The sequence below is a fragment of the Aspergillus stella-maris genome, assembly GCF_047715825.1.
Source record: "Aspergillus stella-maris strain CBS 113639 unplaced genomic scaffold BDV14scaffold_4, whole genome shotgun sequence".
Taxonomy (NCBI): Eukaryota; Fungi; Ascomycota; class Eurotiomycetes; order Eurotiales; family Aspergillaceae; genus Aspergillus; species Aspergillus stella-maris.
This window is the reverse complement of record NW_027396798.1, coordinates 671248-685876: the sequence shown is the minus strand read 5'-3', so window position 1 is coordinate 685876 and position 14629 is coordinate 671248. Positions and strand designations below refer to the sequence as shown.

The 14629-nt window shown below is 50.9% G+C and overlaps 6 protein-coding genes across 6 annotated transcripts; 4 read left to right on the top strand and 2 right to left on the bottom strand.

Moving 5' to 3' along the window:
• Positions 1-2455: 2455 nt before the first annotated feature.
• Positions 2456-4595, bottom strand: BDV14DRAFT_165137 (uncharacterized protein). The gene is made up of 2 exons (XM_073767301.1): positions 3542-4595; positions 2456-3491 (listed from the first exon to the last, which is right to left on the bottom strand). The coding sequence occupies exons 1-2, from the start codon at positions 4246-4248 to the stop codon at positions 2882-2884; spliced, it is 1317 nt and encodes a 438-aa protein (XP_073632695.1). The 5' UTR covers positions 4249-4595; the 3' UTR covers positions 2456-2881.
• A 121-nt stretch (positions 4596-4716) lies between these two features.
• BDV14DRAFT_165134 (DASH complex subunit DUO1) lies at positions 4717-5763 on the top strand. Its single transcript, XM_073767300.1, has 2 exons — positions 4717-5097; positions 5153-5763. Exons 1-2 carry the CDS (start codon positions 4804-4806, stop codon positions 5603-5605), a joined length of 747 nt encoding a protein of 248 aa, XP_073632694.1. The 5' UTR covers positions 4717-4803; the 3' UTR covers positions 5606-5763.
• A 45-nt stretch (positions 5764-5808) lies between these two features.
• On the top strand, positions 5809-6838 carry BDV14DRAFT_86861 (DUF4870 domain-containing protein). Its single transcript, XM_073777738.1, has 4 exons — positions 5809-6217; positions 6270-6312; positions 6369-6471; positions 6523-6838. Exons 1-4 carry the CDS (start codon positions 5850-5852, stop codon positions 6591-6593), a joined length of 585 nt encoding a protein of 194 aa, XP_073632693.1. The 5' UTR covers positions 5809-5849; the 3' UTR covers positions 6594-6838.
• A 505-nt stretch (positions 6839-7343) lies between these two features.
• Positions 7344-7841, top strand: BDV14DRAFT_195980 (uncharacterized protein; the record flags this gene model as incomplete). Its single annotated transcript, XM_073772347.1, has 1 exon — positions 7344-7841. One exon carries the CDS (start codon positions 7344-7346, stop codon positions 7839-7841), a length of 498 nt encoding a protein of 165 aa, XP_073632692.1.
• Positions 7842-8270: 429 nt separating this feature from the next.
• On the bottom strand, positions 8271-12239 carry BDV14DRAFT_86854 (formin-binding protein HOF1). Its single transcript, XM_073777737.1, has 7 exons — positions 11955-12239; positions 11797-11901; positions 11457-11743; positions 11191-11403; positions 11038-11136; positions 8913-10968; positions 8271-8852 (listed from the first exon to the last, which is right to left on the bottom strand). Exons 1-7 carry the CDS (start codon positions 11995-11997, stop codon positions 8683-8685), a joined length of 2973 nt encoding a protein of 990 aa, XP_073632691.1. The 5' UTR covers positions 11998-12239; the 3' UTR covers positions 8271-8682.
• Positions 12240-13019: 780 nt separating this feature from the next.
• BDV14DRAFT_195978 (TatD family hydrolase) lies at positions 13020-14080 on the top strand (the record flags this gene model as incomplete). The annotated part of the gene is made up of 2 exons (XM_073772346.1): positions 13020-13058; positions 13115-14080. 2 exons carry the CDS (start codon positions 13020-13022, stop codon positions 14078-14080), a joined length of 1005 nt encoding a protein of 334 aa, XP_073632690.1.
• Positions 14081-14629: the final 549 nt, after the last annotated feature.

Genomic DNA, 14629 nt, shown 5'->3' with positions numbered 1-14629 from the left:
GAGAAGCCAGACGACGCCTAGTCTGCAAAGGACCGAAGAAAGCGAATCAAAGTCATTTTTACATCGGCGCAACCAGAAGTCGGAAGCGCAATCCTTCTCTTCCCAACCTGGAAACTCCCGACAAAACAGCTTCGCCGATGATGCCTCTAATGACGCCGAGAAAGCGCTGGAAAAGGCGCCTGATGCGTCAAAGTTTGAGCCTTTTTCCTCGCTTCACCTGTCAAACCGAATCCTACCACATACGTTTTTGACCCGGACACTCGAAGGCAAGAAAGTTCTTCGCATACCAGACCTTCTACGATTGATCAAGGGTCCACCCTTCGAGCTTCCGGATGAGATAGAGGAGGACTTTGTTGTGTTCGGCATTGTCGCCTCAAAATCAGACCCCAAACAAGTCAAAGAGGCCAAAAACGTCACTGCGCAAGAGACCGATCCATTTGACGATGGGCTGAACAACAGAAACCAGTATATGGTCATCACTCTCACTGACCTGAAATGGACCATCGACTTTTTCCTGTTTGACACTGCGTTCCCGCGATACTATAGACTCTCGGAAGGCACTCTAGTCGCCATATTGAATCCTACCATACTCCCGCCGCCTAAAGATAAAATAGACACTAATCGATTCAGTCTCAGTCTTTCATCTTCTGACGATAAAGTCCTGGAAGTTGGCTCTGCACGAGACATTGGCTATTGCAAAGCTGTGAGGAAAGACGGTAAAACTTGCCAATCATGGGTGGACGGCCGAAAGACCGAGTTTTGTGACTTCCACGTCGATCTCCAAGTGCGCCGTGCTCAGGCAGGTCGAATGGGAGTGAACAATGGCACCGGTATACTAGGACCTGGGGGACGCTCTGGATCACGCACAGGTTTCTACAACGGTAAGCGGTCGACTCAGAAGAAACCCAACGGATTACTTAGAGCAGATGGTGCGCAATACGATCACGGAACCCAGTCTTTATTCTATGTGGCACCGAGCGCCAAATCGAGAAGCAATGGTGGCAATTCTTTCCAGCATCTGCACCCCGGCCAGTCTGCAGCTAGTCTCATTGATGCAGATGTAGACGACCCCTTTATAGCGGCTGGTAGAATGGGCCGTGGCCACGAGAACAAGGAAGAGCGCTTCCGCCGCCGCCTCGTCGAGCAGAAAAGGGAAAAGGAAATCACGCAAATGATCACCTCTTCGCGTGGTGGCGGAGTTGCTGGAGATTATCTTCGAGCTCAAAATAACGAAAACGCGCCTACCACCAATAACCCAGCATCTCGAGCCCCCGGGCATAGGAGAACAAACTCCAGCGATCCGAAACTTGTCAGCGATAAGCATCTCGGTATGAACTTCAAACGCGCAGAGGCCATTAGACTTAGCCCTAAGAAGCGCACGCACGACGGTGATAGACCGCATGGAAACGGTGTTAAGAAAACGCGCTTTATGACATCAAAGGGCATCAAGGAAGCTGGAAGGGATAGCCTTGGAGGCAATACGAATGCTTCACTCCAGACAAACGACTTTGATGATGATGACGAGCTTGAGATTGTCTAACCCTTCATCACCCACTCCCTTACTCATGGACACTTTTATATCGGCGCAATAAGATACCCAGTACACCAAAACGGCCCTTCACTACTTATAACTCACAAACAATATCACTTATAATCAACCGTCCTTGACGCTATTCGCTCATTCGATCCAAATAAAATACTACTATCAGAACAGTCATGACTGAACGAACCGCTCATGAGAATAGAGCTTGTACACCAGCTACTGCATCAGATAGCTAGGGTAATAGGAAAATTGCATCGCACGAGGAAATAAACACTTATACTCACACTTATGACGCTACGAACTTCCAAAAAGAAATGAAATATTGTTGGAGTTGCTGGCAATGCATGTTTTGTACTTGTTTTCCCAGCCAGAGTCCTGTCATATAGCTGGAAAGGCTCACTGCTTGATCTTTGGTTGTTTCCCTTCTACTTTAAATTCTCACCGTAGCTGGACTAGGTAAAGGATTGGGTTGTCTCTGGTAGACTGTTACCTGCTTATTAAAATTGAATCATGATGCACTCATTACTTATACATAGACCACATCCGTCCCCTTGGCGATGTATAGGCAAGGCAGGCGCAACGGCCCATCGCTCCTTCTGTCTTGTATGTTAGAGAAGCCGCGCCTTCTGACGGGACCATGATCGCTCCTTCCTGAAGTTACCACGTAGCCTCGGGTGGGGGTCACAGCAAAGGAAGGTGCGATGGACACCAAGGCAATTGCTCCTTCCGGTTTCACTTCTCATGAGTTGCATTGGATGCTTCAGGCGTTGGCTTCGACTGAGCTTTTGATAAGGCACCCCGGAGGCCGTGGATGATGTGCATATTGGCACTCGTTGCTATCAGCAAGACCGATAGTGGCTCGTAGGTGAGAGCGGACGTGGTATATATAGAATTACAGCAAAGCACAAGAGTGGTTATCGTATTGACAGTCTTATCCATTGATTTGAGATGTCTACCTAATGACACGAGACGCTATGAGCGGAAAGTACGACCTCGCAAAAACAACAACAGTAAAGCACAACATGATCCCGTGATTCCGATTCCCTGTCCCAGCCCCTATCCCAGTTTCAATCTCAATTTCGCTCGATGAAACACAAAACAAACAATGCAATCCTTATACTAATCGAAGTAACGCGGCGCAATCGCAGGAATATAAAAGAATCGAAGGAAGCCAGATGCATTAGAGGCCATGATAAATGCAACCCAGAATGATAGCATCATGAAGAATGAGAAAGTAGAAAATGGAGAGTCGTAAAGTCCCGCAAACTCCCGCCATGGTATCGCAAACAAAGGATAAGCTTTCTCTGATAAAACTCCAGCAAAGTGATCAAGGTCATGTCACGATGAAGAAGCGGTGGCCCGAGTTCCTCTGGTCTTCTTGGGGGCTGGACCGCTGGGACCGCTAGGGCTACCTACGGCTTCTGCGTCTCGCTTTTTGGCCTTGGAAGATGTGACTGCCGGCGTCTGTTTCTTTCGGAGCCAGCCGTCGAACGGGCTGATCTTTTTCTTGGCTTGAGGACCAGTTGGAGTTTGCCCAACTTCAAGCTCTCGCTTGGCCCGTGGTCGTAGAGATCGTATCGACGCTCCGGGTGATTGAGGAGTCCCGGTGTCGGCATTGGGCGGCGGGGCGACTGGTTGCTCCTCGGCGTGGATGTCGACATGTTCTTGATCTTCCGCAGCGTCAACATCGTCAAGGACATGGTCCTCGATGTCCGTGGCGGCTTCCTCGTCGACGTCGTCGTTCTCTTGAGCTTCGGTGTCGCGAGCAATAGGGAAAAGTACACGCGGCTTAATCGACGAGCGACTTAGGGATTGTCGGCTGTTCTCCAGGATCGCCGAATCTAGCAGATCTGGGCGGGAAGTTAGTAAGCCCAGGTCGTCATCATCGTCCTCCTCCTCGTCGAAGTCAACTTCATCGCTGAACTTGCGGAACATCTTTTTCCCTCGGCTGTAATAAGTTAGCATCAAGTACACTTTCAAATGTTTGGTAAGACTTACAAGACGTAGACCATGCCATCCTCGCGCTTGAGTGCCTCGTCGACTTCCTTATCGCGGCTTCTTGTTTTGCGTCTGGTCGTACGAGAATTTGTGTTGCTGGGTGGTTTCTGGTAGAATGGGTTCTCTTCGCTTTCGTCGACCTCAGGAATCCGGTCGCGGGAATCGGTGTAGATCTGAATCGAATCTCCTTGCGAAGGGTCATCGTTGAAGCTGTCCAAAGAGAAGCCCGTTTGCTTCTTCTTTTTCTTCAGGGCAGGCTGAGGGAACAGCACCCGTGCCGTTGAGCCAGCATTGTCAACTTGCTTCTTGCGAGGTGTTTTAGCTGGTGTCGGAAGCATTCCTTCGGTCAATGTGGATCTGAATAGACCAGAAGCGGGTTTGGCGGTGTTAGAGGACTCTGCATCATCTCTTTGTGTTACAACACCCCGGCCCGACATCTTCTTCCGAGGTGAGCTCACAGGCGAGCCTGGAGGTGAGAGGGTTTCCGTATCAGCTGTCTTCTGCTTCTTCGTGCTTCTGGCGGCTCCTCGTCCTTGGGAAATTGGAAAAGCAGGCGGGGGCGTCGATCGGGATTCTGTAGAAGGGCGCTGACTAGCTAGTCGAGCCGAATGACGCGTGGAGTAGGGTTCATATTGTTCATATCCAGCACCATGTCGAGGAGTAGGAGGCATTCGTAGAAAAGACGGCGGCGGTGGAGTAGTCGCCATGGTGAATGAGGTCAATTTGCGCAAAAGCAATTCGTCGCGTCCGGTACAAGTGAAAGTTAGATCCAAGAAGTCGAAATGCGCGAACTTTACAGGGTATGCGAACTGCTGAAGGCCTTGACACGTCCCAGGTAATCAAGGGAGATTGACGCGATTACACCAAAGCCGACCGTAGGCCAAAGAGGTCCAATGGGATAAACACAGGCCAAGGAGACGCAGAGAGTGAATAGACCAAAGACCACCAGGTGGGTAGATCGATAGAGATGAGAATGAGCGATAAGATGTGGTGGAAGGTGGGAAGAAGGGAGAGATGCAGGAGGATAGCAACAAAGAAGGGAGTGGTGTGGGTGGGCTGGAGGTGAGATGGAATGCAGAACTCACCAGCCACACAATTAATTAGCCGCCAGTAGTCGCCAGTCGCCAGTAACCCAGGCCCAACGCCTTGTGGAATGCCCCACTCTCAGGTACCTACTCTAGCCTCAATCTTCTATCAAACTTCTGCCCCTCTGTTTACACTATCCACTTACACACGTCACTCCAACACATTGCTCCAACACAATGTCCCACTACAGTACCGCAGAGCAGATGGACCGCCTGGAGCTCTCCGACGAAGATACCGAAGACCTCTGGGACTCGCCGTCGAAACGCGGAAAGAAAAAGTCGCGCCAGCCCCCGATCAAACACGAAAGTTCATCACCACCACCGCAGGCCGACCGCGATGAAGAAACACTTTTCGACCGTGAAGAGGCTCATGAGGCCGCTCTCCAACACGAACTGCAGACAGTGCGCAATATCAACAATGTCATAGAGAATCTACTGGGTAGTCTTGACAAGGCCAGGGGCAATATGGAGGTACGTCAACATAATGTCTCGTCGCTTGAGAATTTATCAATTGACCATGAACTAGACTGTTTCGCGGACCGTCGACTCTGCCTCTACTTTACTCAACACCTGGACGCGCATTCTATCTCAAACGGAACATAACCAGCGAGTCATCCTGAACCCTCAGTGGCAAGGCGCGACTCAAGACGCGGCGGACGTCGAAAATGAAGAATTCCTTAGGCAACAAGAAGCTGAAAGACGAGAGAGAGAACTTGAGGAACAGAGAGAAGCGGCGGCACGGAAAGCCGAGGAGGTTGAGAGGAAGAGGGCAGCGTCAACAGGCACCAGAGGCACGCGGGTCGTATCTCGGGGAAGAGTACGCAGCGGACTAGGAAGAACACCAAGTGTATCATCAAGCAGTACGAGCGGAACAAGGACTACGGCCGGAACAAAATCGTCCACGACGACTACTCGGCGACCCGTCAGTGGGATCGCGCGGGGGACCGGAACGACGCGTGGTCGGGGTACAAGACAATAAACTGGTTATCTACACGTCGAATGTAAACAACGAGGCTCAATCGAATCACGACGCAACATGATACTCATATTCTATTACCTGAGGAAACAACACAGCGTAGTGGTAAACGTCAACGATCCAAGTATATTTCTGCCTCAGGCGCCAAGCCACCACCGCCTGACGCGTACTATCTCCGATAAGCACCTTGTATAGCTTCGAGCAAGCTGCGAAACACAAATCACGCGATAGCCCCCATCACCTCACAATGAACTTCGCTCCCTACCAGGACGAATCGCCCGAGGTAGAGCGTGCGTTCTCGCCGACCCTCGAGAACCGCTCCAAGTCCCCCATTGTCCGATCACCTCACAACTCGCCCCCGATCCCGGGCTTCGCTTCCGCTGGCGGCCTGCCATCTCCGAGCCAGTTCGCGAACAATGGACACATAAACACCTCTGGACATGGGAACACGGGATATAACCGCGGGGATGTGGAAGGTGGAAGGTGGAATCTCGGTGCTTTCGAGACCAGTCTGCCCATCCGCGTGGACGTTGAAGCTATGCTGGCGTATCTTCTTCTGCCTCCAGCGGGTGGTGTCTTTCTGCTTCTGCTAGAGCACAAGAGCGATTATGTTCGGTATGTATCTATGGGATTCCGTTCTATTCCCACTTCCTGACTTGCTTGGTAGATTTCATGCATGGCAATCGAGCATGCTATTTACTGCCATTTTTGTAAGTGCATGCTCCTATTTATCGATCACCCAATCTATCAGACTAATGCGCTGCAGATCCTACATCTCATATTCTCATGGTCCAGCTTTCTATCGTGGCTAATGTTCATTGGCGACCTCGCATTAATCGGTTTCCTCAGTCTAAAAGCCTACCGTGATGGTAAGAAGCTTCACCATCACTTCTTGCCAAATATCGCTAACAATGCCATAGTCGACACCCTGGAACACTTTGAAGTCCCCTTCTTTGGCCGACTCGCAAACTCTTTCGTCGATAACGAATAATAGATCTCTCTTAGTACTGCCCGATGCTGCGGTCCTTCTTTGTCTTGATGCCAATACAGATACGGATACGAACTACACTAACCTAAAGCCCATTGTACATTGTTGGTTGCACCTTCCCTTTGTATTTTTCTGTATCTATTTATGTCATGTCAGACTGGGGCGCTGCACTCAGCGCATATACGTGTTTGTGTCTTTGACAGTTGCTTTGATTTGTGAGCTTTGTTGGCATGCCCTAATGAACGAACTTATGTCTTGTATATAGTTACCTAGACAAAGCCTTATGCTTCATGCACAGATAATGACTGTTTTATATCTTCTTTGCTCAAACATCAAGGTAATAAGTATAATACGCTAAGCGCTCGCTATCCTTGTTCAAACGTTTTTGGAAATTTTTCGCAACTTTAGGTGTGCCTATACACTGCGGCAGCAGCAGGAACACAACCGCAGCCGTAGAGCTAATTCTCTTTTTCCTCTACCTCTTGCAGGCTTTGCGCTTGCATTACTGTCATTTCCTACAATTGCCAACGTCCATCATCCCATTTGTTGACTCACTCCACGCAGTTCCCAACCAGACTCTAGTCACTTCGACAACTTCACTTCCACAGCCATACCTATCTTATTCACCACTCGACCAGCACTCGCGAACAGCATAAACCTACCTATTTACCTACCTACGTTCATCCTCCAGTTCGAATTCAACCGCGCAACCCGCATCGGACAAACCCCTCGAGACACTCACAACCCTGCAAAATGTGCTATGTTCAGCGAGTTATCAACACCTGCGGCCATATCAACGACCACGTACAGATGGTGTGCCACTTGGCAAAGGGTGCAACGCCGTCGCCGGACACATCACCCACGACTTGCGCCTTTGCTACAAAGGAGAAGGCGAAATGCAAGAAGAGTGTCTGCATGCAGGGTCAAGAGCCGCATACCAAGAGGTCATCGGAAAGCAAGAGCCAGAGCCAGAGCCAGAATCAAACACAGAGTCAAGGTCAAATTCAGATCATGAAGCAGTCAAGCACTACAACCACCACTCATGGATCGTACAAGGTAGCGAGGAAAGGCACCGTCGAGGTCATCTTCGAGGAGCGAGAAGAGGAGTACACCGAGGACCGCGAAGATATGATTCAACGAACAGGTTTCGACGCCAGGACCGAGCCCTACTGCATATCAAGAGTCCCGCGGCCTCTGGATTCGCCGTGCGGGTTTAAGTGTATGGTTTCTGGGTGCGGGAGGGCTGACTGATATTTACTGCGAACGCGCAAGGATTTGGTCGGACAATAAGAGATTGCGGTACTTGGTGCGATGGCCTGGTTTGGTTGTTTTCTCTCTCTCTCTCTTTCCCATCCTCATCACCAGGCGAGCCAAGTGCGCCTGCTGAGTGAGTGAGGAGAAGGGGCTGGCTAGAGGGTGGTATGATGTGTGAGGGGCCTGTTACTTGCTATTCTATGAGGGTCGAATGTCGAGAGAGTTAGGCTAACAAGCCTAGAACTCCTTACATCGTCTAGGAACGGGTCTTGATAGGGCTTGCGCCGGCGCTGGTTCATTCAAAGACGACCGAAAGGCCTGGCCTGACGGGCTCAAAGCGTTTACATTCTTCTCAATTTTTTAGTTGCTACTTTTTTTCTACAAGATACCCGAGCATCAGATGGAGGCGATTTTCTAAAGGCGTCAAAGAGGGGGTTTAATAAGTGTCATTCTGAAGGGCATTATCACAAATAGCACATGAAATCATCATAAATCAAAATAAAGAGCAAGCCAAACATCAAAACGAGAACTTGCTGTAGAAGGGAGAAGTAAGGTAGATAGCAAATTAGTGCCGGTAGCGACAGGCGAATCGGTTCTTCAAGATAGGCCAAGCGAACGTCACCAGAACTGGTTGGTATAAAGAAGTAAGAAAGAAGGAATAGGGAAAGGGGCATATACATCAAGGTATCTACATCATAAAAGCATGAGCAAGGGAAACTTGGGGAAACAAAAATGAAATCCTCATCGAGACTCGATAGCCATAGAGGTGTCATAATATGGCTGGCCTAGTCGGACGGGGTGGTGGCGGCATAGGTCGTGGTTGCGGCCGTGACTCTATCTAGATGATCTGGAGATAGTTGCTCGGCACCAAGCCCGTTCTCATGCGGGTCGTGGTAACCTCAGCTTCCCACCATCCATCGTCCTGGAGCCTGATGACGGAGAGAACATCACCCTTCGTGAAGCCAAGCTCTTCAGGGATGGCAGCGGAATAACTGTATAATGCGCGAGCTAAATAGATCAGAAAGATTAGTAATGCAGTTTCTAAAAAGGATAAGGGTAGATACGTACCGAAGTGTAAGATGGGACGTCCATCACGGCTGAATTGCTGCCCGGGGTCAGCAACTGCCATAGACCTACTCCTAGACCGACTCCGCTGGCTTTCTCCCTCGTAGTAGGACATTGGTCGCCTGGAGGATGCTCGTTGCGGGGAGCTAAACCCGCCATCGCTGCCGGCGTACATATCCGGTTGGGAAAGCTGCAACTCCATGCCGCCGGCACTTGAAGGCCGAGCTTGCTGCCGGAATGCAGGCTGCGGTGAAACAGCCCTAGGCACGGAGTTTTGGGATGAACGCTTGGCAAAATCGTTGGGCGAGACAGCGCGAGGAACAGAGCTCTGCTGGCGGAACTGGGGCTGGGGGGATACAGCACGGGCGGATGTTTGAGAGGCCCGTTTGGCAAACTCATTAGGGGAACCAGGAGCTGCAGCTGTAGTTGGTGATGGTGCAGCACTTGTGGAACTCCGCTTGGCGAAATCATGCGGAGAGTATGGGTCACTCGGACGCTGCGGCGGAGTGCCAACGGTTGGAGACTGGCTGTAGCGGCTCTTTACGCTGCTCGTCGGATAACCGCCTGGGTTAGGGCTTGCAGCCCGACTGTACTGACTCATACGGGATCCTCCGCGGGGTGGCTGAGCTTGAGGCTGGACTTGAGGCTGAGCTGGGAGTTGGACAGGAGGTTGAGGGCTTGCATTTCGCCTAGGAGCGATGGGCGACGTGGCTCGAGGGACTTCCTGTGACTGCCTAGGGCTGCGGGTCGATATCGGGGCAGGGTTCACCCGGCCGCGGAGCATGCTCTGCGTCTTTCCTGTATATGCCTCTGTGGTCTTCTGCATCTGCTTAGAGGTAAACGCCGGCTGAGGAGCACCAAGACGTTTCACCGACGGGTCGTTATACGCAGGGGGCGCATTTGCTCCAGTAGTCGAAGGGGCCGGCGTGGCTATACCGTGATACCTATCAGCGGAAACTCGGGTTGCTGATGGCTTCCCACCTGACACTTTCAGGTCCGCCAAAGCGCGCGCAATAGGATCTTCGCCATCCTTTGCGGGCTGGGCTCCACTTTGGGACTTCTTCTTATCCGGAGAAGCAACGTCAAAGACGTTGTTGCCCACGTTCAACTGGAAGTTGGCCCTGGGATCAACAGGCTCAGGGCTGGCAGATCGTTGCATAGTATCCGCTGCCGTGGACAGCGGCGGAAGCTGTTGGGGCTTTTGTGGAGTTGGTGCTTTGATAGGACTGGTTTGCTTGGATGGCGAATCCCATGTCCTGCGAGTGGGAAGCTGGGAAGAACCCGGGTTACGATCTTTATCGTGACGGCTCTTGCGTCGGAAAGGGCTGTTACTGAAGAATTTCTTCTTCTGAACAGGTGGTGTATCGCCACCACCCAAACCAGGAAGGGCAACGCCATTTGTTGGCTTTGTTGGTGATTGCCTTGCGCTAATAGGCTCCTGGCTAGACATCGAAGTTACATTAGAGAGCTCGCTCTGGGAGTCGCGACTGGATGGACGGTAGCCACTGGCTGACCCTGAGCTGCGTTCGGATGGAGGACCGGTTCGGCAAAACATTGTCATGCCATCCGCTGGGTACGCATTATGAGGTATGGCCGCAATTTCACCATGCTGGTTAGGGTCATAGTTTGGCGGGAGCTGGCCTCCACGGCGGAGATCTAGCGGGGGTGGCTGTTGCTGCTTAGGATGCATAGGCTGCATCGGAGGCTGCGTTGGCTTTTGCGGCGTGACCGTGGGCTCTCTGCTGGATGACATGGGAGGCTCAGTTTGAGCGGGCATCACAGGTGCAGGCACCGGCTCCGGCTCATGGTGAGATTCATAAGTCGATGGCTGGGGCGACGAACTGCGGAATGCCGGGTTGATAGTCCGCTGGAACTGGGCGACTGAATAGCCCTCCTCTTCAGATACATCAGAGCTTGCATCGTTCACGTCGCCGCGGGAGAAGTTGATGAATTTTGGAGCATCGGGAATCTCCTGCCCTGTACCTCTTTCTTTGATGAAGTTGACGATGTCTTTTTCGACCTCACAGGTCTCCAATGAGAGACGGATTTTTTCACAAGACTAGTTCAATTAGCGTAATCTCAAGGATTCCAGGAACAGCCCAATTCGCAAGGCCTGGAGTCAACTTACGGCATCATCGCTTACGCACACTGTTGAAGCGATATTGGCATATGTCCAAAGACTGCTCTTGGTAAAATCAATGCGCTCTTCTTCAAGATCCTGGAATTTCTATATTCTTGTTAGCCTTTTTCGTCGATCTCGAGGTTTCCTAGACAAGCTCACATCGCAAGCAGACTTCCACTCTTTGTTCCATCGAGTAGTTGTGTCCGCAAGTACTTTGATGGCGGCATCGTATTCGCTGCTGCTGGACGCAAGCTGAATTTGGGTTTTCTCAAGCTTCGCCTTGTTCTTCCGCTCCTCGTGACCCATCACCATATGGCCTTGGGCGAGATAACCTTTTATTCTCAAGCAGTCCTGTTCGTAACGATCCCGAGTCTAGCCCAGTCAGTCAGACTGGTTGCTCGGTTGCACCTGTCCTGTATGCTTACCTTGTTCACTGTTTGTGTCTGTTGCATCTTCGTCTTATGTATGCGTTCAATTCCGTTTTGAATAATCTTTCGTCGCTCCTTGTTTCCTCCTGCAAAGGCAAGCAGCGGTTCCTCTAGTTCTCGTTTCATTTGCCCTGCTATTGCCGCGTGAGCTTTCGCTATAGCTTCAGTTTCTCCTCGGACAGTGTCAAATGACGTTCGAAGCGATCCCGTCTCGTTAGCTCCCAGGGGCTTGCGGCATAGTGTTAGGAGCTTCCGTGCGTATTCATCTTCAATTGCGGCGCGGACTAAAAGCTGTCAGCACAACACAAGCAGCTGGGGCATGCTGCGGGGAACAGACTATTATAAAACGTCTTCAGTTCGTCGCAAGAAGTTTTTGAAGCATGCATGCGCTCCAGCATGGGCGTAACACCTGCATCGTCCTTTCCCCAAAAATTGTTGGCAACTACCCCAAGCGTTAATGACCAGACACCTAGTAACCGACCGAAAGTATCTTACAGGACATGGCCACTGTAGGCCCATCAGCAACGGTCCCCGGCATATTTATTAGATTCGATATTTTTGTTGAGCTTTGGCCAGCCTTTGCTCATTTGGTGGTTGTGAGACAGAACGTGACAGCCCAGTATAAAGAATAGCAAACGCTAAAGGACGCAGAGGTGTTCAAGTAAACGGAGAACAAAACGGTTGAAACAGGCTCCAGTCGCATCTGGAGCAATAGTGAGGGAGAAACAGCACGACGCAGCTGGATCTGGTGGAGATAGATAACTATGGTCTCGTGGGGAGTAGAATGGAATGGATGAAGGTAATTATTTACGGCGCGCGTCACTCGGGGCAACCACCGCCGTTCCGCCATCTCTAGATCGGATTCGACGCTTGCGTTGTCCCCGCCAAGACAACCACTGCGATCGCCTTCTATAGTACGCCGTTGGGCCTGTCTTTGAGATCTTTGAACATCATTGCCAGATCTTTGTTTAGTTGTGGTTGATGTTCATCGAGGATCGGTTCTTCAAAATTCATCTAGCTGCAGTGTTGGTATGGCATCTCGTATGGGTCCGGCTTCTGCCTCGGCATCCACCTTGCGTCCTGCGCATTTCCTGCTTTTGCCCCGAACCTCGTCATGGTTGACCTGAACTTGGAATTGTTAGGCTGGGGACTGGGGAGCGTACCTAGACTACACGGGTGGGCTATCTCCGGCTGCCTGAAGCAATACCCAACCATTAAATCCGCTGCAGCCGTGTCCGTTTGCTACCCGTACCCGTCAACAACCGCTGCCCTAAAATATATATTTGTTGCCCTTCGATGTTTCCATGTCTCAAGGGCAACAAAACCCAGCCGGCAATGGCGGGCTGCGCAACTAGGAAAATATTATAATAAGCGGGCCTATCAGCTGTACATACCGAATCGCAGACTGGATGCGAGATTATCAATGATTGTAGTAACCCTAACCCCATGTTGACCGGTGGAGAGGAAGCCAGACTGGTGCGGACTCGGCACTGAAAATGACTCCAACACCGCGCTTCCTTCTTGCCTCTACAACAACGTATCTGCAATAAAATACACACAATGACAGAGCCAACAAAGTCAACTATCCGTTATACTGATGTGCGTATTCATCTGCGTAAACAGCCTCGTCGGAAACCCCACTGACAATCTCACAGGTTGCCGTCACATTCACTGCAGACCAATTTCAAGGCACCTACCGTGGCAAGGCCTACCACGACCCGGACATTGCGCATGTTATACAACGCGCGAAGGAATATGGCTGCGAGAAGCTCATGCTAACGACCATGTCCCTACCTCTTGCACATGAAAACATTAAAATTGTCCGCCAATTTCCAGAGACATGCACCATGACACTCGGCGTGCATCCATACCATGCGGCAGAGATATATGCCTCTCCCGAGGCCTCAGAAACTGGAGAGCCCAATGCCAACAACAATGATGGCAGAGAATATCTCCAGGAATTACGAGAGCTTGCCAAATCACTCCTTGCTGAGCAGACAGCTGAAACCGGGTCACCTCTTGTGGCCTTTGGCGAGATAGGTCTCGATTATGAGTACCTCACTCGTTCAGACAAAACTACACAGCAACGTGCCTTTCAAGAGCAGCTCGCTATTGCAATTGAGCTGCAACTGCCACTGTTTCTACACGTACGAGAGTCCTGCGCGGATTTCATCTCTGTCATCAAGCCCTTCCTCCCCGACCTCCCACGCCGTGGCCTGGTGCACTCCTTTGCCGGGACGAAAGAAGAAATGCTCGAGCTTACTGCCCTCGGATTTGACATTAGTGTGAACGGTGTTTGCTTCCGCACAGAAGAACAGCTAGACATGGTCCGTTCCATCCCACTGGAGAAACTACAGCTTGAGACGGATGCGCCGTGGTGTGAGGTCTTGGAAGGCGATGAGAATATCAAGCCTTACCTAGAGGGAGCAAGACCGCTGCCGGGAAGTAGAAAACACGGCAAGTTCCGCGCCGGGGAGATGGTAAAGGGCAGGAATGAGAGCTGTACGATTGAGCGGGTTGCAATGGTTGTTGCGGGGCTCAAGGGGATTGGAATAGAGAAAGTAGCCAAGGCTGCTTGGGAGAATAGTGTTAGGATGTTTGGGCTGGGGGTGAAACCCTAGCTTCTTAACCAGGTGGTGTTGATTATAGAGGAGGCAAGGAAACCGAGGATCCACTGCAGTAGAGATAGAATATAGAACGTCACCAATATCAGACGCATCGAGCTACGAAGACTAATCCGTTGAAAGTTGTACGCAGGCAAGATTGAAAATAATACTGGCAGCATACGGGCGTATACATTGGAGTAATAACATCGGTTTCTGTTTTTTAGAAAAAGAAATGTCACTGTTAGCTGAACAGAGGGGAAGCCTTGTGGGTGGCAGGTAAGTTGTTCATCAGGCTTGAAGACAATACGGCGATAAGAGGAAGATGTTTGCATTGTTTGATCAGAAGCAGAGCTCACGTGAGAGCAAGCTCCAGACTCATCACGTGCTACATGCAATCGAGGTAATAGTTGGATTCTTGATCCACGAGCGCAAAGATGATGCCTGGACCCTGCAGAAATGGACTCGACTGTAAATTTTTGCAATACGTTAGTCTAGACTGTATTCTGGACCTTTTCCTACCGATGCTGCTCGCTGTCGTCGAGTACTACCAAGAAGCTCGGCAAC

Excerpts from the sequence above, each read along its gene's own strand:
- BDV14DRAFT_165137 (XM_073767301.1), bottom strand. The coding sequence starts at position 4,248 with ATGGCGACTACTCCACCGCCGCCGTCTTTTCTACGAATGCCTCCTACT. Across the intron at positions 3,492-3,541 it reads GATGGCATGGTCTACGTCTT|CCGAGGGAAAAAGATGTTCC; the intron begins GTAAGTCTTACC and ends AACTTATTACAG.
- BDV14DRAFT_165134 (XM_073767300.1), top strand. The coding sequence starts at position 4,804 with ATGTCCCACTACAGTACCGCAGAGCAGATGGACCGCCTGGAGCTCTCC. Across the intron at positions 5,098-5,152 it reads AGGCCAGGGGCAATATGGAG|ACTGTTTCGCGGACCGTCGA; the intron begins GTACGTCAACAT and ends ACCATGAACTAG.
- BDV14DRAFT_86861 (XM_073777738.1), top strand. The coding sequence starts at position 5,850 with ATGAACTTCGCTCCCTACCAGGACGAATCGCCCGAGGTAGAGCGTGCG. Across the intron at positions 6,313-6,368 it reads TGCTATTTACTGCCATTTTT|ATCCTACATCTCATATTCTC; the intron begins GTAAGTGCATGC and ends AATGCGCTGCAG. Across the intron at positions 6,472-6,522 it reads TCTAAAAGCCTACCGTGATG|TCGACACCCTGGAACACTTT; the intron begins GTAAGAAGCTTC and ends ACAATGCCATAG.
- BDV14DRAFT_86854 (XM_073777737.1), bottom strand. The coding sequence starts at position 11,997 with ATGCCGGGGACCGTTGCTGATGGGCCTACAGTGGCCATGTCCT. Across the intron at positions 11,902-11,954 it reads GCCTACAGTGGCCATGTCCT|TTGCCAACAATTTTTGGGGA; the intron begins GTAAGATACTTT and ends CGCTTGGGGTAG. Across the intron at positions 11,404-11,456 it reads AGACACAAACAGTGAACAAG|ACTCGGGATCGTTACGAACA; the intron begins GTAAGCATACAG and ends TGACTGGGCTAG.